This window comes from Brachyistius frenatus, unplaced genomic scaffold (assembly GCF_029030835.1).
Source record: "Brachyistius frenatus isolate BFR_SWC_R1_liver_20210118 unplaced genomic scaffold, ASM2903083v1 Contig_23, whole genome shotgun sequence".
NCBI classification, from domain to species: Eukaryota; Metazoa; Chordata; class Actinopteri; family Embiotocidae; genus Brachyistius; species Brachyistius frenatus.
In genome coordinates this window covers 4372186-4395578 of record NW_027210622.1, presented here as the reverse complement: position 1 = coordinate 4395578, position 23393 = coordinate 4372186, and the positions used below count along the sequence as shown (strand labels likewise).

At 40.3% G+C, this 23393-nt stretch overlaps 2 protein-coding genes across 3 annotated transcripts; both read right to left on the bottom strand.

Annotated features, from left to right (window-relative positions):
* Nucleotides 1–4561: 4561 nt before the first annotated feature.
* Nucleotides 4562–9264, bottom strand: rhoh (ras homolog family member H). The gene is made up of 2 exons (XM_069697500.1): nt 9078–9264; nt 4562–7913 (listed from the first exon to the last, which is right to left on the bottom strand). Exon 2 carries the CDS (start codon nt 7437–7439, stop codon nt 6852–6854), a length of 588 nt encoding a protein of 195 aa, XP_069553601.1. The 5' UTR covers nt 7440–7913; nt 9078–9264; the 3' UTR covers nt 4562–6851.
* Nucleotides 9265–9469: 205 nt separating this feature from the next.
* On the bottom strand, nt 9470–22273 carry n4bp2 (NEDD4 binding protein 2). 2 transcript variants are annotated; one of them, XM_069697498.1, is made up of 16 exons: nt 21807–22273; nt 20363–21374; nt 19170–19294; nt 18873–18961; nt 18420–18496; nt 18156–18296; nt 14948–17634; nt 14704–14789; nt 14551–14596; nt 14124–14347; nt 13909–14033; nt 13358–13484; nt 12840–13016; nt 12387–12555; nt 11141–11264; nt 9470–11039 (listed from the first exon to the last, which is right to left on the bottom strand). In XM_069697498.1, exons 1-16 carry the CDS (start codon nt 22084–22086, stop codon nt 10994–10996), a joined length of 5535 nt encoding a protein of 1844 aa, XP_069553599.1. In that variant the 5' UTR covers nt 22087–22273; the 3' UTR covers nt 9470–10993. The 2 variants fall into 2 exon arrangements, with proteins under 2 accessions (XP_069553599.1, XP_069553600.1); XM_069697499.1 differs by having other exon boundaries at nt 21531–21895.
* Between the last annotated feature and the right edge of the window lie 1120 nt (nt 22274–23393).

Below are 23393 nucleotides of genomic sequence, written 5' to 3'. Positions count from 1 at the left end.
AAACAGTGTGGAAAGTTGCTGTCTGAAGCCAATCTCAAATTGATATTGTGCTCCCCTTCCCAGTGGCTCCTAACTGTTTGTTTGTTTGTTTGGGTCCAATTCTTTTGTTTTTCTATCAGTAGTGGTTTCCTTTTCAGTACTGAAAGGGCCCTATATTTTTTAATGTATTGTTTTTTCTTTTCCCCTGCCCGTGCAGTGTTTCTTGTTAGTGTTCCAACTATCCACCCCTGTTTACCAGGTTTACCACGTAACCTAACCAAACTGGGATTTTATGTACCAGTTGTTACACACACCTGCTGGTATACAGGAACCTCACAGCGGGGCCTTCTCAATTGCACACCAGCTAGCCTCAGTCCAAAAACATTTGCATTCAATTTATTTTTATTTTAGGCCACATAAATGCCATACACATCACATTACAATGGTAGAAAAATGGTTGTTAATCATTTAACTAATTTAAGAATAAAAATCTACCCCTATTTTCTTAGATTTTGAAACTGTAGCCAAATGTTGTTTATTTTCCTTTTTCTGAGGCTATTGCAGGGATTTATTTCATGAAAAATATTGTTGGTATTTGCTGGGGGAGGAGGTTTTTTAGGAAGTTTGATTTGGTAATTAGTGGTAGGCCTATCTAGTTTCAAAAGTTAGGGAACCTCTAAGTTATGGTAACTTATTTGTGAGTTATTTGTTCAGTGTTTTTGTTATAGTTGTTTTGTTTTTTGCCGGATTGAATTTGTTTTGCTTTTTTTTTGTTTTGTGCATTTGGACAGAGATCCAAAATGTAGTTTTGTGAGGGAAAAATTAAAAACCTAAGTGACATTATGCTTATGTATTCAAAGCTAAATAAAACTACTTCAAATATTACAATTACTAAGAGAAAAAAACAAAAGGTCCTGAAGTAATATTATATTTGAAAGAAAATGTGGAAAAGTGCATTGAAAAAATCCCAATGTCTCAAACTAGAAGAAGGGTGAGTGATGATAAGGATGGATGAAAGTCAATTTAAAAAAACATTGTCTATCAAAATAAGAATCAGAATGGGAAACATTTTGTGCATTAATGACACAACCTCTGCCTCTCTTTACATGCATTGTATCAACTTTTTCTTTTGGCCAAGTGTGTGAGTGTCTGTTTCCAATGGTGAACTTGTCTGCAGGTTTATCATTTCAAAATATACTCCCTTTAAACGTTAAAACAAATTATAATTACTTTAAAGTAGGGCAGGAAGCAAAATGTGTCTGAATAAATTATGATTATGACTCTTGTCTTCCCTCAACATGTTGTTATTAAAAATCACTAAGACGGGCAGCAACAAAAGCACTACTGGTTGAGTTTGTTGTGTGTAAATGGGATGCAGGGCATTAGTGAAAGAGTTCAAGAGAGCTAGCTTTAAACAGCAAGTCTTTTTATGATATCCACAAATGCTCAACAATACTTCAGGTTTCAGAATAGATCTTTGTTCATAGAATGTATAGTCATTTATATATTTTGGAATATAAATGGAAATGTATACAGAGGATGCATATTCTTCAAATTGTTCTCGAGTAGAATCTGAATAGTTTCACTGTTAATTTATTTATTTGTAATATTTAGAAGGCCTACCTATAATATGATAGCCACCAGGGCCAAATGTAACTATTTTTGTAGAGTTATGAGGGAGTTGTACTAAAAACCTGGAAACAAACGATCACACACATTTTTAGAAGTCTTTTTTCAAGATTAAGAGATTTTTGTTGTCAGTTGCACAGTCGAAACGCAGGCAGTTACACCGTACAATGAGACTTTTACTTTCTTCTTTTAAACTCACATTTTCATTTGTTTCAGTGCTCAGATGGAACCCAACACTGATGGAGGACAGGGTCCTTATTGTTTATCAAACTTGAAGTAAATCAGTACTTTCATCTCACAAAAGCATGAAACTATGTCAGTCAGAAATGTTACTGATATATAGTTATGTTATTCTGCAGAGAAGTGAGAATTGTGATGTGTTAATGTGTCACTCAGTTTCTGTGGTACTGAGCTCGCATAGGACAGGTGTTTCCTGTGTGTGTGTGTGTGTGTGTGTGTGTGTGTGTGTGTGTGTGTGTGTGTGTGTGTGTGTGTGTGTGTGTGTGTGTGTGTGTGTGTGTGTGTGTGTGTGTGTGTGTGTGTGTGTGTGTGAGAACTTTAGTGTTAGGAGACAAAGGAAGAAAGAGTCAGTAGGCTGAGAGGGTAAATGATTGTGTGGTGAACATTGAAAAGCGAAGGGCTAACAGAACATACACTTAAAAAAGAGGCACTGTGTGCAGCTGTTCTGTGTGAAGGCTTCAGAGTGTGTGGGGATAAAGAGTCTGACAGAAAAAGCAAACAGGAGTGGTGACAGCTAAAGAAATGTGTGCATAAACTGTGATTATCGCCATCCCACAATAATCAGCAATGTCCTGTGAACAGTGCTTATCTGCAGTGGTTCAAGTCATTTTAGGTATACATTACAGAAAAGGGTGAGCAACAGAAGTGTGGCTCACTTAGTAGTTAAAGCGTACTTCTGGTCACTTATTTTTCTTATTGTGAAGAAATCCTTTACATATAAAACCAACGACCAACTAAAAGCCTGGTGTTGCATAGTGTCCTGTGCCATTGAGTTTCAATGTTGTCTTCAATCACATCCGTGAGACACATCGTCGAATGGCCACATCCCTTTATCCCCAGAAGTCACTTTGACATGACACAGGAGGAACAGTACAGGTTTAACTAATAAGAAAAGGATTTTCATTTAGCTGCCTTAGTTTCCTGGTGTTGGGCACGCTGTCTTACTGGGAAACAAGTTAAACAGTGCCAATGTGTGTTTCACCTGTGCTTATCCAACTATAACAAGTTAAATTTCTTGTGTGAGAAATGACTATTAAAATGGACACATTACAGCCTGAGTGCACACAGCCAAGGGAGGAGCCTTCATTATCTGTAAATACTCAGCACAATGACAATAAAGTTTAATCTAAAGTCTAACATCATCATATAAAAAAACAATTATTGATCAACCAATGTTCCGATTTTTTTTTTATCACAAAGACTGTCAAAACATCTGCTCTGAAAACCTGTTTAACAGCTCTTTGTATAATTCCTGGAGGCATATAAGTAATAAGTACACCCACTACCTGCTGACTGTGAAGTGGCTCGACAGTATAGAGCTCTATCCATCACCTGCGTGCGCGTGTGCGTGATAAAGAGACAGAAAGAGAGGGATAAGGCATTGTGGTAGCTGTGGCAGAGAGCACAGTGAGAGATGAAAGATGTGACCACAGCTGTCAGTCGAACATGCTGATCTCACAAAGAGGAGCGTTTCTCTTTGTCATTTGTAACACAAGAATCACCAGCATGCAGACAGCATTGAGTGTATAAATGTATACTAACATCTGATTGAGGGACTCTATATTTACTATACATACAGTATACAGTGCCTCTGAAAATGTATTCTGCGAAATTGTTGTTTTTGCGCCTGTAGGCAACATGATGAGACAAAAGTAGACTGAGACTGGCTTTAGTTCTTATTCTGCAATGTTAATATCCAAATAGTACAGTTCACATACTTTGATATGCAAATAAATTTTGATATGATCTAAAATATATATTTATAAACTCTGCACATAGTGAAAAAACTAAACTAATACTCTTTACTTTTGTCTCATTGACAAATTTTGATGTCAAATTCAAAAGCAAAAACACAACTTTGTTGCTGTGTGCAGTATATATACTCAATAAGAGAGCTGTTCTGTGAAATAATTTTTAAATACTCTGTTTTATGATTTCTTGCTGCACAACCAACTTTATTATCCCTCGTGTTGTCCTTGGGTCAAAATGACCCGCAGCTGTGTTCAACCAAGTTCTATTTTATTTCTATATTTTTATATTTTTTTGGTATCATTGGTCATCATTCTTTAAAGAAACCCTCACAGCCTCCTTGTCACCAATGATCCCAAAAAATATGAAAATAAAATAGAACTTGGTTGAACACAGCTGCGGGTCATTTTGACCCGAGGACAACACGAGGGTTAAAAGCCATAACAATTTGAGGTTTATTACAGTAAATTAATATTCAGTACTGTGCTTTGATTTAATATGGATTTTTGTCACATTATTCTGCTTCAAGCTATAGAGTTGGTGGACATGCAAAGGTTTTAATAAAGTCCATACTTTGTTCATGTTGTATGAGGAACATGACTGTGTGATCTGCAAGTAGGCTTATCAGCATGTGTAAATGTGTGCAGAGAAACCCTGACTGATGTGTGTGTGTGTGTGTGTGTGTGTGTGTGTGTGTGTGTGTGTGTGTGTGTGTGTGTGTGTGTGTGTGTGTGTGTGTGTGTGTGTGTGTGTGTGTGTGTGTGTGTGTGTGTGTGTGTGTGTGTGTGTGTGTGTGAAGACAGTGTCTGAGAGTGTGTATTTGCCTGAGTTTAATGTGTGCGCTGGGATGTGGTTTGGTGTTTTTTCAGCGTATCCTTAAAAAGTGTGTATTGCACCTCTCATCCTATGCAGCTCTGAACACCACATAAGGCAGATATGTAAAAAAAAAAAGAGCGGGAGTAAAACATGAGGGGGAAGAATCAGCTTCTCTGAGCTTTTTGTTCCTGATCGTTCTTGTTCCTGGTCGTCTTTCTTTTTTGCACTTTTATTATCATTTAGTTCAAACATTAAACTTTCTAAACAGACAAATTTTCTTAAACAGCCTTCATGTCATCCTCTGACATGTATGTCAAATATATGGACATACGATATAAAGTGTAGGTAAAAACCCAAACTATCTTCGAAAGTATTAGACTCGTGAGTATTGAAGCTCTAGAGAGGCCACATCATACATTGTACGAGCCCTAAAAACTCTCCCCAACAAACTTGTCTTTCAGGACTTAAGAAATAAAACGATGACCTGGCAAGAGAAGACATCAAGTATACAACTAAGTATACAGCAAAATATACAACGGTTCAATTATTTTCACAAATTGCTGAGGATCATTTTGAATTAGGATTACATGGATACTGTATTATAGATATACAAACCATACGTCTAAAGACGTCTTTGACCTAATTATCTTTACCTTCAGCGTGTTATAACCAAGGTAAAAAAATTGACCGTTTTCTCATTGACTATTACTTGTATAATGTAAAGTTTCTACGCCTTTTAATATAAACACAATGTTTATTCTGATACATATTTCATTCACACATTTCCTTTGGCAGTTCAATAGCTCCTATATTTTGTATATGATACACAAAGCATGTCGTATATCACACATAAAACATGCAGTACGGCAGAACACCAGGTATATTATATAATACAATGAAATGAAACCTGTTTGACAGGTACCATGATATTATAAGACAACTCATACAACCAGGACCCTAATTATATGCAAAATATAAGTTACAGTGTATGATTCTTTTAAGTTAATTCTGGACCAGTAAGAAAGATAATAAAAATAGAGTGACAAGCAAAAACAGATTTAAATTCAGTGCATCTGCAACAGTAAAGATATTCTGTAATATTCACAAATGGCAATTATGTTGATTTTTCAAATTTTCTCCCTCCCCTGTATACTCATGTGGTCGTCCGCTATGGGCAAAACTACAAAAACGCATAATGTACAGATAAACACAAACGGTGTCAGTGTTGAATCCTTAGTTTTGATTTAGTTTTAATTTAAGTTTAAATGAGTTAGTTGTTTAACAAGTAACACGCAAATAAAAAATTAATGGTGGCCGGTTGAAAGACAGGTTGCATGTCATGACTTAATATTTCCCTTCTTTTTTTTTTTTTTTTTTAAAAGGAGGTATACTGTTAATACTTTTTTTTTTTTTTTAAGATATCGATGTACAAAACAGCAATTTATGTGTGGCTTGATTTTTTTATTTTTTAAATGTGAAGAGTGAAAATTTCAGAAAAGGTTGACTTTTCGTGTCATGTCTAGAAATGTTATTAGATATTATGAACATCGGCAAATGTGAAATAAATTCCTAAATTAAATCTTTTGACATTTTAAGTTCAATTTCAATACAAATTAACTTAAAGTTAATTTAGATCTTTATAACAACTGATTTGTGTAAACATTTCAAACAATACTTTAAATAGATTTGGCATATACATATTTAAATTACAATCTATTATTAGGAGAAACTTTTACTGTGTAGGCATTTCTGTGAAGCTTTTGACCTATCAACAGTTTATTTCCTGGTCACAATAAATAAAATCCTCCCACAAAGAAAATATAGAGAATATACTCTATGTACTGTTCAGTATTTCAAAATTCGTCTATTTGGCTCTGTGAGCCGACGTCTACATTATCTTATTCTCAACAGTTTAAATCATTCCTGACAATCAGCAACACACACACACACAATCTAAAAACAACAAAATACTAATTTGAGGAGCTTCACACCATTAAGTGAGCTATAAAAAGATTACATGGTTGTTTGATTTTATTTGTGGTAGTAGAAATTTGGTTTGTGCTGCAATAAGTTAATTTACTGATGAAACATCAGGCTGATAATCATTCCTTTTTGCATGGCTTAAAGATTTAAATGCTTTAATCAAATAAAATTCTTTCACAAAAATCCTTTGATGTCCCATTTGACATAGCTCCATCAAACAAACGCATCACTGTGCCCTTCATACACTTGTATGATGTCCTACAGGTTTATTTTTTCAATAAATGGACTCTCGGTTTAAATATTCAGTTTCTACAAGTGTTGGGGAGGTCAGTGTAAAATAAAACTTTGTATAAAGAAATTAGAATTCGGATTCTTATACCTCCACAAAGGCAGCCTGAGTTTGAACAGCACACTATACAATCACCTCATGGTGCGCACAAAATCAAGGTCAAAGGTCAAAAGATCTTGCACTGGTTTATACTGAACATACGTCTCCTGGCCCGTTTCCTGGCCTGGTTAACAACTGTCCGTACAGCATACTCAAAAACCTGCTGCACTCCTCGGTTGCTTAAGGATGAGCACTCTACATAGCCTTTAGCATTGACTTGCTGAGCCATATTTCGCCCCTCTGCTGCTGAGATACACCTGCCCTGATGCAACCCCATCTCTCTGAGGTCCGTCTGGGTAGCCACAACCAGCACCGGCACCTTGGGCAAGTTCTCTCGGACCTCAGCAATCCACTTGCGCTGGACGCTGGCCAGAGAGTTTGGGTTGGCCACAGAGTAGCACATGAGAACGACATCGGCCTGCTGGTATGATCTCGGTCTGATCTGTTTAAAGTTGTCGTTACCCGCCGTGTCCCACAGCCCCAGACTGATCTGGACCCCGTCCATGTACACCTCCACCCCTGTGTTCTCAAACACTGTGGGATTGTAGGTGTCTGGGAAGGTCTCTGAGGTGAAGCGGACCAGCAGGGCTGTCTTTCCAACAGCACTGTCCCCAACCAGGACACACTTCACTGACATCTCTGCCAAGCCGTTCATGGTTGCCTCCGATTGGTTCACCCTTCTTATGTTTGTGGGTCTTTGGGGAAAGTCTATGTCTAGCTTTTCTTGTCAATTGGAGATAGGATGAGGTAGTCAAAAGTGTTGATCATCCTGCGTGTGCTGTACTTCCCTTATACAGGAGGTTGTTTTCACAGCGGATGATGTGTAGCTCTGCTTTGTGGAAACTCCATTACGAGAGATGCTCTTCTGCTGTGGTCATTCAACTTCTGACGTATGATGTATTTCCTGAGTCCTCAAATGTCTCTGGTGTGTGTGCCGTCAGCTTTTCTTCTGCAGACAGTTTTATAGGTGCCTCACATAATCTCTTAGTTCTTTAGGCCATCGTGGCTCGCCTTACTTCTGCTTGGTCTCTGCAGCAGTGCGGTCGGGCTCTGGTTCTCTCTCTAACCATTATGACGATTGTCACACAGTCCAGACAGGTCCAACCTCTTGGCACTGCAGGGAAATTTACTAAGGAGAGAAATGAAGACACAATATGTTACCAACTTCAGGCATCTGTAGCATTGTTCTTTAAACTGAAGCCTTATTTAAACACCTCGCTCATACAACATGTAGTCTACCATTGAAGATGACCGCAGTATGGTTCTGAAAGCAAATGTTTCTATAACGTATGAGAAACATCACCTCAGACAGCTTCTTCAGCACCGTGTGTGGCAGACAACAAACTTTTGTATTTATGTTTACAAGCTAAAAGTGTAAAGCATTAAATCTGTGACAGAGTACAGATTAAACACGGAAGTAAAGATTTGTATGTTTGGGTGTGACCCATAACTCACAGTTTGACCCCAAAGGCTTAAATAGGTGCTCATTAACAATATATCCATCTGTCATATTAGGTTAGGTTAGGTTAGGTAGTTACTTTATTAATTATTTATTATCAAGCTCCCCGTCAGACACATCTGTCTCCATTCACGGATAATGCATCTCCTTTACATTAAGAACCACAAACTGACATCTGACAATAAGCGAGGATGTGTCTACATAGCAACAGAAATTAATCTTGACTGTTATTACCATGATTAAACAAAATCTACTGGTGGTCTCTTATGAGTTATCTGGTGCATTGAAGTAAAGTAGCGAACATACCAAGTGATACCCTCATAACCACCTGCCATGTCACACCATCTTGATGGAAAGACTTTCATAATGTAGATGGGACACTTTAATCAGTGTTTTTTCCACAATTCAACTCTCTAACTTATCTCACTAGACGAAGCCTTAGTTCTATACTATCAGAGGAAAGATAAATAATTAAATAAAGCGAAAAAGGAGCAATCTCTTAAAGTGAAAGTGAAATATGTGATAACATATTTTCCTAATTTATACAACCTTTTTTGTGTGGTTTAGCATAAAATGTCATTTAATCTATACATAATTATGTACGTGAACTATGGAGAGAGTAAGAATTCACTTGTTCAGTTCTAAAGATTTACTGCTGAAAGAAATGAATCTATTCGATTTAAAATATATATATATCATCCATTCATTTCTTGAATTAATATTACATTTAAGAAATAAATACAATAGAAGACCTTCAGTCATAAAGGCAACAGGCAGTGTTGCGTCAGGACAAAGAAAGATAAAGGCAACAGAGAAAAAGATGGTTAGGCCTACCTTTCTTGTCAGTCTTTTCAATCTTTAACGGGCGGATGATGGCTGCCGCCTCTGAAGTCTTCACTGCGCTGTCAAACAACAGTCTTAAAACTGTTCATTGATGATCAGAATATTACCAACCAACTATTGTAAAATGCCACTGCTTCAATCACCATGAATTAGGCAAAGAGATGAGATATTGTGGCACCTTCCTGAGTATTTAGTTGGTAGGTAGAGGGGGAGGTAAGAAAGTACGAGAAAAGACAAGTGAAACACATCCGCTTGTTGAAGGTGTGATTCACCGAGTCTTCTGCTCACCTCCCCCACAGCAGCTGTGCTTTAAAATGAGTTGGGGTTTTTTTCTGTCTCCTTGTTGCTGTATGGAGGAACGGATTCACAGCTGGCAACACATAAAGGATTTAAATACAGAAGGATTTACAAGGCTCTGATACAGGACTAATATAAAAACAACCAACATTTCTGTTTAATGATATTCACAAAGCAGTAATACAGGCTTGTTTTTCCCACTATGATCAGATCTACAAAATTTCCATCTTAAATTCAGATTATTTGACTGTAACATATACAGTTAACAATAAATGATAAATTTTTCTTTTGAATCTGTAATCAAAATATTAAAGATGCATTTACCAACACAAATATATCCACAAATGTTAAATTGTAAACAAATAGGGTTTTATTCTACAATACCAAATCTTCTATAAAGCCATCTGAACAAATGAATACAAAAATACAATATTCTCTTCAAATATCATGTGCTCACAACATTATGTACAATCAGTAAAATTTGACAACACTGCTGTTGCACCTTTATGAAAAGTATCACACAGGTAGAAAAAACAGAAGCAATTTTTAACCTACAAAACTCGCGCAGCAAACTTAAGATTACATCTGCTACAAAATTTGGCACAATGTGTTTTAAAAAAAACCTCAGAAGAGCAGGCGGAAAACAATGAACTGGCCTCAAAAGAGAAGAAAACTCAACATTGTTCAAATATTACCTGAGTTTGAATATCAGTATACCAGCAGCTACACTTTATGTTGGACTGAAGCTACATTTAATGACCAGTATCATGTTACAGAAGCAGCTGCTGGGACAAAGGAGAGTGACTGCTGCTGCTACAGCTGGAGGTTTTTTTTTAAACTATTTAATGAGGTTGTTCAACATATTTATTGGCATTTGATCATCTGAGGAGTGTCAGGCTCATGTCTGCAACCAGGAGAAAAGAACTACCTTCTTCCTAAGCATTTGGCTTTGAGATAACTTCTCTGATAGGATGGCAAAAGTAACATCTTATACAAAGTTTAAATTGTGTTTAAAAAAAAAAAAAAAAAAAAAAAAAAAAATACTCAAACTACTTAAAATCTTAGACAGAAACTTTCAAGCAGACAGCATGCAATAATATGTTCCAATAAGGTTTCATAAAATATTTACATGTCACACGCACAATGCCAGATTAGTAAATGTTCAAATGATTAAATAACAACTTTGGTCAACATGGAGCCGGCTAACAAAGGAGCTGTTCACGCCTTTAAAAGACATAAAGGCAAATGTACATTATAAAACACTGTTGAATATAAAATATACAGTCCAGCTTTACAGATGCAGAAAAATACATTATTTGTGTGTCACACCAATGCAGTCCTCTTCCAAATAAACACCGAATAAAAATAAGATTAAGATGGACAAAGATTAAGATTTTACCTAAAACCAACCTCACCAATACATTTCTGGTGTTTTTAATGACTGATGGAGATGAATGAACTTAGAAAAAAAACTACCAAAACTGACTGACAGACACAGAGGTATGGTACTGTATATACTATAATTATTGCATTGTGGCATTGTAGAAGTAGAGAAAAGGACAGCGGTCCTCCATAGCAGCTTCAGTTTGAATCCAATAAACAGGTTCTTTTCACTTCAAAGAGACCAACACAAGACCTGGCTTTGGCTCAGTGAACCTGAGATACAGAGATAGAGAAGAAAAAGTGGGTGAAGATGAACGCGTCTTCAACGGGTGGGGTGTGTGTGTGTGTGTGTGTGTGTGTGTGTGTATGTGTACCTGTAGTGTTTGTTGGTAAGGTAGTCTATAACGGCGGGGCGGATGCGGGCCACGCCCCCCTGGCTGTGGTTCCCTCTTCCTGTGATGACAGAGAGCTGAGGTCGACACAGACCCTGCTCACAATCTACACAGAAAGAAACAAACACAAAATACAGTTAACAGCAGCTATGTGCCGAAATTATGAAAGAGGCGGGAAAGTCAGCTTATGCCTGGTGCTCAGTGGAGGATTTTCAAATCTTTACAGATTTAAAAAAATGTTGGAAACAACAGGTATTATGACAGGTTTCAGTGTTTTTTTAATATTTTAATTGTAAGAACACACAGACCAGATAATTCAGTCAAGAGGCAGGACCACACACACGGCCTTTACACAAAACACTTTCAAAATGGTGAATCCAGGGACTTAACATCTCACAGAAACTCGTGTGATCAAACGTGACTTCAGAGCAAAACAAACATGGAGGCCGACCATCACCGACAGCTCTGTGCACTTATAAAGATGGTATCAGTACGGCTTATGCATTCTGCATAAGAAATAAAAGGAAGGACTCTGATCCAGTCAGTCACATTAAGATTCTGTACATCCCTCGCACTACAACACCATTTGTACAGATAATCAGTTCAGGTCGGCCTTGAATCTGGGACACAGCCACAACTGCTGGAAGGGGCCAATCAGACCCAAATGGTCTTAATTATCCTCCAGTGTGCGACCAACATTAGAAAATGCAACAAGCTAGGTCGTCCTAAATGGTAATACGGCTCAAATGTGCGTCACGTTTAAGTCTAAACTTAAATGGGCACTGTGTCAATTTAACACATTAAGTTCAGGATATCTCGACTTCTTTTTCTTTGGTCCAAACCAAGTGAACTGCAGTACAAGTGTGAAAGAGATTTAAGATAAGAAGACCACCATGGCACTTGGCATGTACTCATATGCACTTTTCAGGCATGAAATATGTAACAATGTCAGTGTAATCTTTTCGGCATTATTTAGACATTACAGACACAATAATGTATTAATAATATAATAATAAATGTGTTATAATAATATTAGAAGGCAGCAACATTTCAACATGCACACTTAATATTTTTATGTGCATGTTTGTGCTTTGCAGGCTTTACGTTTTGTTCATAACATTTAATTCAGAGTTGTGCTGTTCAGTCCAATCTAGGAAATTCAATGTTGGGATTTTAACATGCGAGGGAAAAGGATGAAAGAGTCTACATTGAGTATATTGCTAAGTACCTGTAGTTTTGTCATGTAAGACCTGAGCCAGGTGCTGCAGGGCCTCGTCTACATGCAGCCCATGAAGGTCCAGGATGTTGCGAGGCAGCAGTGATGAGTTGACCCTCTCAAAAATCTGAACTGCTGCCCGGTGATTGGCCTCACGCATCCGCTGGCCATGCAGGTGTCCCTAAAACAAAAAAGTAGACACCAATTAATTTACTCTTCAGCAGAGCATTTATCAATGTTAATCACAGACAGGCTACACATTCAGAAAAAACAGGAAAGTTGACATTGCTTCTAATACCAATTATTTGTCGCCCAACCAGCTGGGCTAAAACTATTACATAACAAAAGAACTTTACACAACACTTAAAAAAATAAAAAAAAAATAAAAAAAACATACAAAAGGTGAAAATGCAACTGGGATGACAACTAAATATTAAAGTGAATTGTTCTGCATCAGTTTCATACCTGCTGTGCGTAAAACGAGGCCACCTCTCTGCGTCTCTGCTTGAAGGCCTCTGCAGCTTTAGTGAAACTCTCGAGCTGTCGGCGCCTCTGCATGTTGGCCTCGGCCCTGAAGTCTTCATATTCTGGGTCCTCTGTGTCCTGATAGTCGGGTACAGTGCATTCCAGGGGCTTCTGCCTCTGGCAAATAAAAACAACAAGTAATACTGACAGTTAATTAAGGGAGGGAAAAGTAAATACCTCATATATTGTAATATGGTATTTTCAATTGCACAGTGTAGTGAAACTTAGACAATAACGTGACTGATAATTATTACAAATATTTAAATTGGCAGCCTATAACCAGTTATATCCATCTAAGATGTGAATGATGGCAGGTGTTCTTGTTACACTGTGTAAATGAGATGCAAGCAGAATAGAGTATGATGGATACAGAAGTCAAGAGATAGACATGAGATAGACAAAACATGAGAGCAGGTAGTGCATGTGCTTTACTATGTACATCTAAATGTTGTGAATACCTTTTCCCTCTCCTTGCTGGCTGTTCTGTGGTGGTCAGACCGAGGAGCTTCGGGGGCAACGACTGTCTTCACGGGTTCCTCGTTGAGTAGAGAGCGAAGAAACAGCTCTGTCTGGTTCAGACTGTAACTACGCAATGATAAACATATGAACAGCTTTAACACATTAGATTTATACATTTCTACTTGCTATAGAAAAAGTAAAATGTCTTCACAGCTTTACAGAGCATGTTTACTCTGAATCCTGAAATGATATGAATCCTGTGATGACCCTCCACCTGGGCACTAGGTGTCCTTGTTTCTTTTTGGTTGTGTTTTGTAGGTATTGAATGAGCCACATCTGGGTCAGGTGTGCCCAGACTTTTTAATGTCCCTCATTCTGCAGTGTCACCATCTCTCTGGCAGACCAGACGGCAGCGGTCTTTCATTACAATGTTTGAGTTATACTCTTTTGTTATAGATACATTTATTTTTTTTAGCCGCAGACTTTGTTGTCTTCAACAATTCTCATAATTTCATGATGAAAAAGTGATTACAACCACAAAGCTGCTCACTTGTGGTCTCGGAAGATGTCCTGGAGAAAATGTTTGTCAATGGAGGGGAAGAGGGAGAAAAGTTGGTTCTCTTTTAACATCGTGGCTCCATCACGCTGTTCGACATCTGCACGACTTTGTCTGCTCTGAAAGAGAGACGGTTGAACGGATGTTAAGAAGAGAGAAACAGGACAAATCTGCAGGTAAAGGTAATGTGCAGGTAATGTGTTTATTACCTTCTCCACATTCTGCTGCAAAGCCTGTTCCTCTTTGATAATATCTCTTAGAGAGACATGTGGATGGGACACATTCCAGTGGTCCATGAATGGCATCTTACTGCAGGCTGCTGAGTGGCTGTCCAGTGACATGTAACCATCAGTGCTAATCAGGAAATTTCCACTCTGTGTCCGGTCTCGTAGCCCAGGTTTGGCCGCCTGAGAATCACCCCAGTGTGTTGAACCTAAACCGTCAAAAGTAAACACTTAATAGACATAAAACTAAATTGTATAAAGTCTGTCCTGTGATTAAATGTATATTTTCATGTCTGTGTAATGTGTGTTACATAGTACTGATCAGAGGCAGAGCAAATGTATGGTGCTGTGATCGTTATATAATGCGTCATGGATTTCATCCAAGACTTTGTTTGTGTGTGTAACGACTCACTTTCCTGAAGCAAGTGAAAGGAAAGAGTCGCTTGTCTTTGCCTTTCCTGAAAAACACCATTTACAGTCAGATGAACCAACAAACACCATCTCACATACAGTAAATCACAAAGAACTGATGCTGGTGAAGTGTTGCTGCCATATCTGAACTAACCTGGATGGTTTCCTTCCACTTCTGGTGGATCAGTTTAGACAGACTCAGGTCCATCTGCACTACATAGTCATCAGTTGAGCACGTACCTGAGTAAAATCAGATTCAATACAATTAAGATTAGTTCTGAGTAACAGAAATATAAAGACTTGTATAATTAGTAATGTAAGACACATGAAAGAACAGCATGTCATACAACCAATAATTAATGTGAAGCATATCAAAGCCTTTAGGTGTGCAGGTGTACCTGGGTCGACTCCGACAGGACCGAACAGTTCAGTGAGCTGCAGGGCCAGTTCAGTGGGTAGTTTTAGCTCCACACTCTGAATATCCAGGTGTTGGTTTCGCCTCTCTTCTTTCCTCTGCTTTTCTTCTCTCTCTAGCTCCTCTAACTCTGCCAGCAGCAGTCGGTTGACCTCTTCCATGCTGGCAATATTGTCCTCAATTTCAGCTTCTTCAACTATTACTTCCTTATCTGAGCTCCCACCCCAAGCTCCACCTTCAAGATCAGGCTCTGATATTACTTTTCGTTCAGTGCTGTTGCATTTCTCTCCTTCTTTTAGAGCTTTAGGCAGACTAAATTCTTTTTTAAGAGATTTTTCTGAGTCTGAGGTTGTAACAGGGTGATCTTTGTTTGTAACTGGAACAGCTACACCTTCAAAACTTGACACATCTGTATTATTGACGCTCTCATCTGACTCATGAACTGTCTCACAGGTTGACTGCTGCGTCCCCTCCTCAGTCCCAGCTGGCTCTCCCTGTGATCGTTCTTCTGGTTGATGCTCTTCTAACACATTGGGACATAAACTAGTTCCTTCAGACCCCCTCAAAGCGCCACACAGATTGGATGAGTTGTGGCCATCTTTATCAGCTGCACTGTCCTCCTCCTCCTCCTCACCATCTTCATCTCTAAAGAACCTCTCTCCGGAGTCCAGCAGCAGGTTGGTGGTCCATTCTAAGTCCTGATGGCATTTGTCGTAGAGATCTTCTAATGTGTCGAAACTGACTAGCTTAAAATGACGGCTGAGAATGCGCAGGCTCTCGAGCCGGTCCTGGGTCACTCCAAGCTCGTTTTCCTCCACCTGTGTGCCCTTCTCATGCAGTACACGGTATGGTACCTCTCTGTGGCCAGACGGGTGAACTGCAACCGATGCAGACATAGCAGAGGAGAGCTCCGGCATAAAATGAGAAGAATTGCCAAACAAAACTGTGATGTCCCTGGGGTGGTTGCCCGCTGTGCCGAGTGTATCGTGAGGGTCATCTTGACGATTAAGGCGCCAAAGAAGGGCAAAGTCATGAGGTTCAGTCTGAGAGAAGCAGCCTGTATCTATCAGAGAGAGGGAGGTAGGTGGCTGCAGGTGTGTCTCAGACTCAGATTCACTGAACAAGTGAAAGTTTGGTTTAAGGTCATGACCAGTGTCACAGTCAAGATTAAATGTGGGTTTGAGGTCTGAGTTAATCCTATTCTGACTACTGTCGATGTTTTGCGCTGTAGCATTTAGACAGTCGAAAGTATTTAATAAAGGTGCAGGGCAGTTTTGAGTGAAGGTGAGCGCGAGCTTGCACTGCTTCCCTGATCTTCGACCCTGACGCTGCTTCCTCTCCTGACTGCCTCCACTGAAGGCACTACTTTCTGTTTCTACAGAGCCATCACAGACAGGACTCTCACTAATATCAGCCTCGGTTTGAGTTTTTCTCCCCATGTTCGTGCAGTTATTCATGTCCACGTATGTACCAGCCTCACCTTCAATATTGTGGCTTCCCACTCCATCATGGCATACAGTTACCTCCACAGTTTCGGAGATAGCTTCTGAATTAGCACAAAGAGCTGAAACAGGGCTTGTTGTGTCGGTTGTTTCTCTACCAATCTCTGACACAGCAGCATTCCTCTCAGGGGTACTAAGCACTCCGTCTTCCCAATCACCAATTCTCAATTCTCTGACAACACTAGAGTCAGCTGCCTTCCAGTCTAACACACAGTCAGGTAATTCCCCCCTGCTGCTTTTTGCTCTGTTCATGTTTTGTTCTCCCTCTTCACTGTTTGATCTACTGCCATGGGACTCCTCAAACCAGCCACCAGTCTCACCCTCTCGCTCAGATTCCTCTCCAGAGCTCGGAGAAAAGGAGTGTGAGTGGGAAGAGCTGGTCTGAACTGTGGCTACACCAGTCTGGATCAGATCAAGCATCTTCTGCAACTCTGTCACGTCAGGGCCCGACTGCACGCTTTTTGGTTTTTCACCATCACTGGCACCTTGAGAAACATCTTCATCTTCTCTTCCATGTCCTACTTTATGCCTCTCCCTCTTCCTCACCTCTCGCTGCTTTAGAGACCCATCACAAGGCCAATCTCCCACAAAATTTAACATAGGTATTCCCTTTTCTTCCTCGTACATTGCTGTCTCAACCATCTCTGCCTCCTCTTCCCTTGTCTTCTCTTTCTCTTTTGCCTCGCTGCCTGACTGATTAGTATCTTTTACCAGGTCCACACGCTCTATCCTGTGAAAACCAGATATCCTGCTTGGCCTTTCTCTCCTCACTCTCTGTCCAATAGATACAGAGAAAGCCACAGGCATTTCATTCCCACACTGATCATCATTCATTACTGATTCCACAATACAATCTGGGATTGTCTGGTCCCCTATTGGATGATTCAGCTCTAACTGGGCGTCCAGCTCAGAATCTAATTCCCCCAAATCGATATCATCATCCCGGTCAGAAATGCCAGGGTCGTTGGTGGGTCTTCCACCGAGTTGGAAATTGAGCGACTCAGTGGATTTGTGGGTGCTGTCTTCCAGCATTCCCATCTCTCCAGAGCGTCCGATAGAGGACACGTCAGGCAGGGAGGAAAACAGCTGAGGACGGGATTTCTTACATCCCTCTGTCAATCCAGGCTGATCTACGAGGTCAGGGCAAGGTGTTCCAGAGGAAAAAGGCCTGAAGAGAAGAAAAAGGAAGATGTTCATCAGACGTGCAAAAAGTGACACCAGGAGGCGCATCAAAACAACATCTATTTGTTCTAAAAATAAATGCTTGTCCCTTTTATGTTTCAATCGAGTCATCCTTATCCAAATGCAGATTGACACACTGCACCTCCTCAATTGACCACAGCGTTGTTTTGCAAGTTGCCATTAATCGAGAAGTCCAGTGAATAAAAAAAAAAAAAAATGCTGTCACTATTGTAACTTGGCTGGTAAACCATAGCAGGTTTTGTGTAGGATGTCTGGTGTCACTCACACAGTGACACAGTGATTGTGATGATTCTCTCTGACCAATCAATGATCTGCAGTGTTTTCATGTCACCTTCTTATGACTTAGTTTAGCTCGCAAAAACAATACCAGATGCTATCCACATATTTTGCCCAATAGAAAATCAAAAAAAGCGAGTAGACTCGAGTCGATTCAGTACCGGCAGGGGATAAGGGGCTTATGAGACGAACATTTGGAGTATAACTCACGGTGAGCTTTTGTTCTCCAGAGGGAGGTGTTGTTGCCTTTCAGGCATCTGTGAACCCATTATAGACTGGACGGTGACAACGCGCTCGTATCCATTTAGCATGCGGCGGATGGTTTCCATTGGGACATCATGTGTGGTACGTCTGCAAATGAACACACACAAACTCAGAGACAGAACAGCATTTTACTTTTACATCCAAAAACATTCAATAGTTTATATTCTACATTAAAACCAGACACCAGTGTAATTAATCCATCTCTCTCACCTCTCCAGTTCTCTGGGTTTGTTCCTCCACCAAGTTTCAGGCTCTCTGAACAACACTTTGTATCTATGTTTCAGCGCCTAAAAACATATAGCAAAACAATCAGTTTTTGTATTTGCAGTTATGTGTCGTGTCGTGTCACCATGTCAAGTCACTTGTAATGAAATGTTATTTAATTCTATGCTTTAATTGTTTCAGAAGCAATATATTTATGTCAATGGGACAGATTTTTTTCAACCATACATTGTGCATTGAAGCTGGACTGCATGTCTGAAAATACTAATATTTAGCATAAGTTTAGTCAACCACCTCAACAACAAGCTGTCTCATTTACATTGCTGTAAATTAGGTGGGGTTTTTTAAGACAGGTTTTATGAAATGCTTCTCTGCAACAGAATCAGTTAGGCACCTGAGCTCTTCTACCATGCTTCATGTTATCTCTCCCAGCAGACTGACCTGGACCACATAAGGTCTCATCTCCCAGCCATGCATGTTGGTATTGTCAATGATGATCGGGTTCATGCCCTTCTCAAAAGCCTCCTTGGCTGTGGGATGAAGTTGGCATCAGAGAGACAGCACAAGTGAAACAATGCATTTCTTATTTTAGTGCAACTGAGGGCAGTAAACACAGCATTAAACATGAAAAAATGGCAATCCATTATAGAGACAATAATTTGTTTTTAAACTGTCAGAGCTGTTTTCACTTGCTACTGCTGCACAACTTCATATCAAAACTGTGTGTTTGTTGTTTACCTCGTTTATGGTTCCACTCATGGGCCTCCCCCAGGACAGTGGGGTCGAACTGGTATTGTCCATTACGAGTGTAATAGTCGTCAGTGGTCAGTACAACTCCACCTGGGTTATGCTCCAACAGGGCTCTGCAGTAACACAAATGAAGATGACTTTCAAGTGACGAAACACAGCTAGTGATGATTAGTGTAGTAGAAGTCTATGACTCTTGTCCAGCAGCATCTAAATTTAGGACTCCGCTATCTTGATAAAATAACCTTTTTGTAGTACACTTGTATTTACTAATCTCACCAGTGACACATCTGAACTACTTTACATTTTTTTATTGTGATCTATGGCTGGGCAATATTTTGATATCAATATCGTGATATGAGACTAGAATTAGATTTTGGATATCGTAATATTGTGATATGGCATAGTTGTTGTCTTTTCTGGTTTTTAAAGCCTGCATTACAGTAAAGTGATGTCAGTATCTTAACTTACCAGACTGTTCCAGCTGTTCTAATATTTGCCTTTATCCACGTAGTCATTATAACATTACTGACGATTATTTATCAAAAATCGAATTGTGTAAATATTTTGTGAAAGCCCCAACAGTCATCCCTACAATATTGTTGGAATATTGCTATCAAGATATTTGATCAAAAATATTGTAAGATTTGATTTTGTCCATATCAACCAGGCCCTAATGTGGTCGTGTTTTAAAATGTCCGATTTCTAATGTAAAAAGTTTTAACTTTAAGACTGGTTGTGAAAAGTAAACTTTTTTTTGTCATTTCGTAGCTTTTTAAACAAGCTAGCATATTATTAGCACTTTTAAAACCTGAGTTACATCATGCTTTAAGTGGAAAAACAAAAGGAAAAGAGGGCGATAGAAGACACACGATACGCTAAGGACCATTTATTAAAATGAGGGGAAATGGACATGCAAAACATTGTATGTAAAAAGTGCCATTTTAAAACCAATCCTAAAAGCTCAATCCTGGCAAGCCAAGAAAACAAGAGTAAACAATATTGTCATAATGTGTAATAGTATTTCTGCTGGACAAGTTAGCACTTTTTGATTGTCTATTAGTTTGCCGATGTTTGCGTACAGACAAGTCTCCACTCTGCTTGCTGAAAACAAAACCCTTGAATAACATACATTACAAGAGAACATTGCATATTTGCCCTTTAGACTATCAAAACATTCTTACTTTGCCAGGGTCGACTTGCCAGATCCTGGAGCACCACGCAGTAGCACGAGCACCTTCCCTTCCAAACGAAGCCTGCTGTTCCGACCAGGAAGCTGTGGTGCAGCTGGCAGCGCCCAGGACTTCGGAATTGTAGCAGAAGGTCTGACAGGTGCTTGACTGACAGGACTCTGACTCAGCCAGGGAGAGGCATACCTGGGTTGGCTGGGCCAGTTCGAAGGTGTCTGAGCCACAGGGGTAATGAAGGCTGGCCCCAGGTTTCCATGGATTCGGGGTAAAAACACCGGCGCCTCCAGGTTCCAAGGTGGGGTCACAAATCCAAGTGGCTCCCTATTCAGCGTGTTCACCTTAGATCTCGCTCCTCTGAAACCAAAGTCCAAGAGCGCAGCCCCTTCTGAAGGAGCGCGTGATGAGTCTTGCTTTTTATACACCTGGAAAGCAGAGGGGCGCCCCGAGGCGGCCAGATCCAGTGGAGGTTTTGGCTTGTCGGGGCTGGTTTCCGTCATCAGGTGTTTGAAATCCATTACAGACTGCTGGCCCTCAGCGGACTCGTCTTCCCACATGCTTAACTGGTTGAGCAGAGAGGAAGCTCCAGACATATGCTCCACTGAGCCTCCCGCAGGGCCCGGCTGCTCCACAGAGGGCCCTCTGGATCCAGGCTTTAGGCTGGACTGCAGCAGCTCAGGGAGGTCCTGCTGAGGAAAAGGCGGTGGGGGGAAGGAAGACAAATTCTTGCTGCTGTGGTGCTCTTCCTTTACATCTTGCTGCGCGGTCAGTGTCTCTAGCTCTTGATCGACTAGCAGGTCCAGATCCTCTGTCAGGAGGTTTGTGGAGGGAGGAGAGGAAGGCTTCTGTGACGGTTTGAAGGAGTCAGCGTCTGGTCTTGGTTCAGAAAAGTGATGCTGGCTGAGCAGGGCTGCAGCAGTGCGCTCAAAGCCAGAAACAGGAGGAGGGATAGGTGCTGCCACTTCTGCAGCCACAGACAGCTCCAACAGGGAGTCCATGGCATTTTCGACTACGACGAGAAACACACACACACACACACCAAGAAAGAGACATGAACGAAGCGGCAAATATTACTCTATTCACCCTTTACAATTCATGGTTTCATGTATTAATACTTGACTGCTATGTAAACAAAGTTGATCATAAATTGCTTTCGTGAACTCACATTGAACAAAGTAAATGCATTCAAGTGGTTAAAAACAGGTCTGTCTCTACGTTGAGTGCGCCCTGACTGGCCTTTTGGTAGCTTTACGCGGGTGCAACAGGTGGAAGAGTGCGCCGGGTCTGTGAACTGCTTCAGATTAGACATGTCAATAATACTCCAGTGTAAAGTAATCTCGGTCAGAAACACTAGCGGCACAGCTAACTGGCTAGCAAAGTAGTAGCGTCGACGTGAGTCGCCCAGCAGGTTAGACCACCGGGCTTCCGTGTGTTGTGCTACCTTTAAAATCACACTCGGAGAGCACGATGTCTATAACTTCGGGGTCCAGGTGTGAGAACATCTCCTGCATGCTTTTGACGATTTTCTCATTGACGTCGCTGGACAGCGAGCTGCCGGGTGGCGCAAAGTTGCTCGCCATAGCACCGTATCCCTGAGGCACAGGGTAACCCGTGTAGTGGCCGAGGCTTCCCCCTTCCTCTGACGGCCCGCCGGGGTGTCTGGCCGGGCTCTGGCCGTTCTTCCTTCTCCGAGGCATTCCGCAGCCGAGACTGACTATCATTCAGCGGCTAACAGAGCTAACATTGTAGCTGTGGAGCTGCGGAGGACTGGCCCGAAGTCTCAAAAACATGCTGATGCAGTATCAGTAGGAGTAACCAAAGTGCAACAACTCAAGGTTATGGTATCTAACAGCACTCCAAGTGGTGGAAAATACATGAGGAGACACAAACCGGGGCAAATCTACCAGAGAGGTGAACACCGGAAATCAAAACGGTGACTTCAAAATAAAAGCACGCCCTGGCGCGTCATCCCATGGCTCTTCTAAACAGTGGAAGCATTTCAGTGGGTAATTTGATCTCCAAGTATGCTAACCGTCAGATCAATACAGTGGAGGGGGGGGGGGGGGGGGGGGGGGGGGGGGGGGGGGGGGGGGGGGTACCGTTTTTTTTTTTTTTTTTTTGTCACAACATTAAATTTGTCACAATTTTGTGATAATAATAATAATAAAATGATAATAAAAAACCAACAACTCAGTAATCCACCATCTTCTTGGACAACTACACCTGTATGAGAATGTAATACATTCGCCAATTGCATGCGGAACCTGGTTTCTTTTACAGGATGACCCTATTTTCATGAAATGCTCATTAGCATGTCTAATGGTACTTAAATAGTCAAATACTAATTAAGTAGGGCCCTTGCAGAAAAAAACATCTGACTATTTTCCGAAAGCAGAAAGTCTGCAGCATTCTTGAAATTTGTCTAAAGTGGAATCACCTTTTCAATTGTTAACTACCAGTTGATCACTAGGTGCCACCACTTTCACAATTCGTTATTGTATGTAGAAGTTAATATCTAAACCTAAATGGTGGAATGAGCTCCCCACCGACATCAGGACAGCGGAAACTCTGTACATCTTCCGCCGCAAACTAAAAACACACCTCTTCAGGCTTCACCTTGAACAGTAGAACTTTAGTAGCACTTTGTAGTTTGGCTTTCTTGAAGAAATTGTATTTTCTTAATTCCTGTTGTTCTGGGTTTTGTACCCCTATGGTTGAAATGCACTCATTGTAAGTCGCTTTGGATAAAAGCGTCAGCTAAATGAAATGTAATGTAATCTAAATTTGTTATTGCTATTAGTAGCCCAGTAATGGTAGTAATAGCAGAAGTGATAATAATGATAAATAAACATTTGTGTCCGAAATAAGTGTTGAACGGCAATCACTTTGACCCCTTAAAATATTGCAATAATGACTTCAATTATGGTGGTGCTCTAGACGATGAGAATTAAAGTACGTACTCAGCTATATTTTCAATGATTTTCTCCTATTCTTTGTAGGCCTATACAAGCAACAACAAAAAAAATAC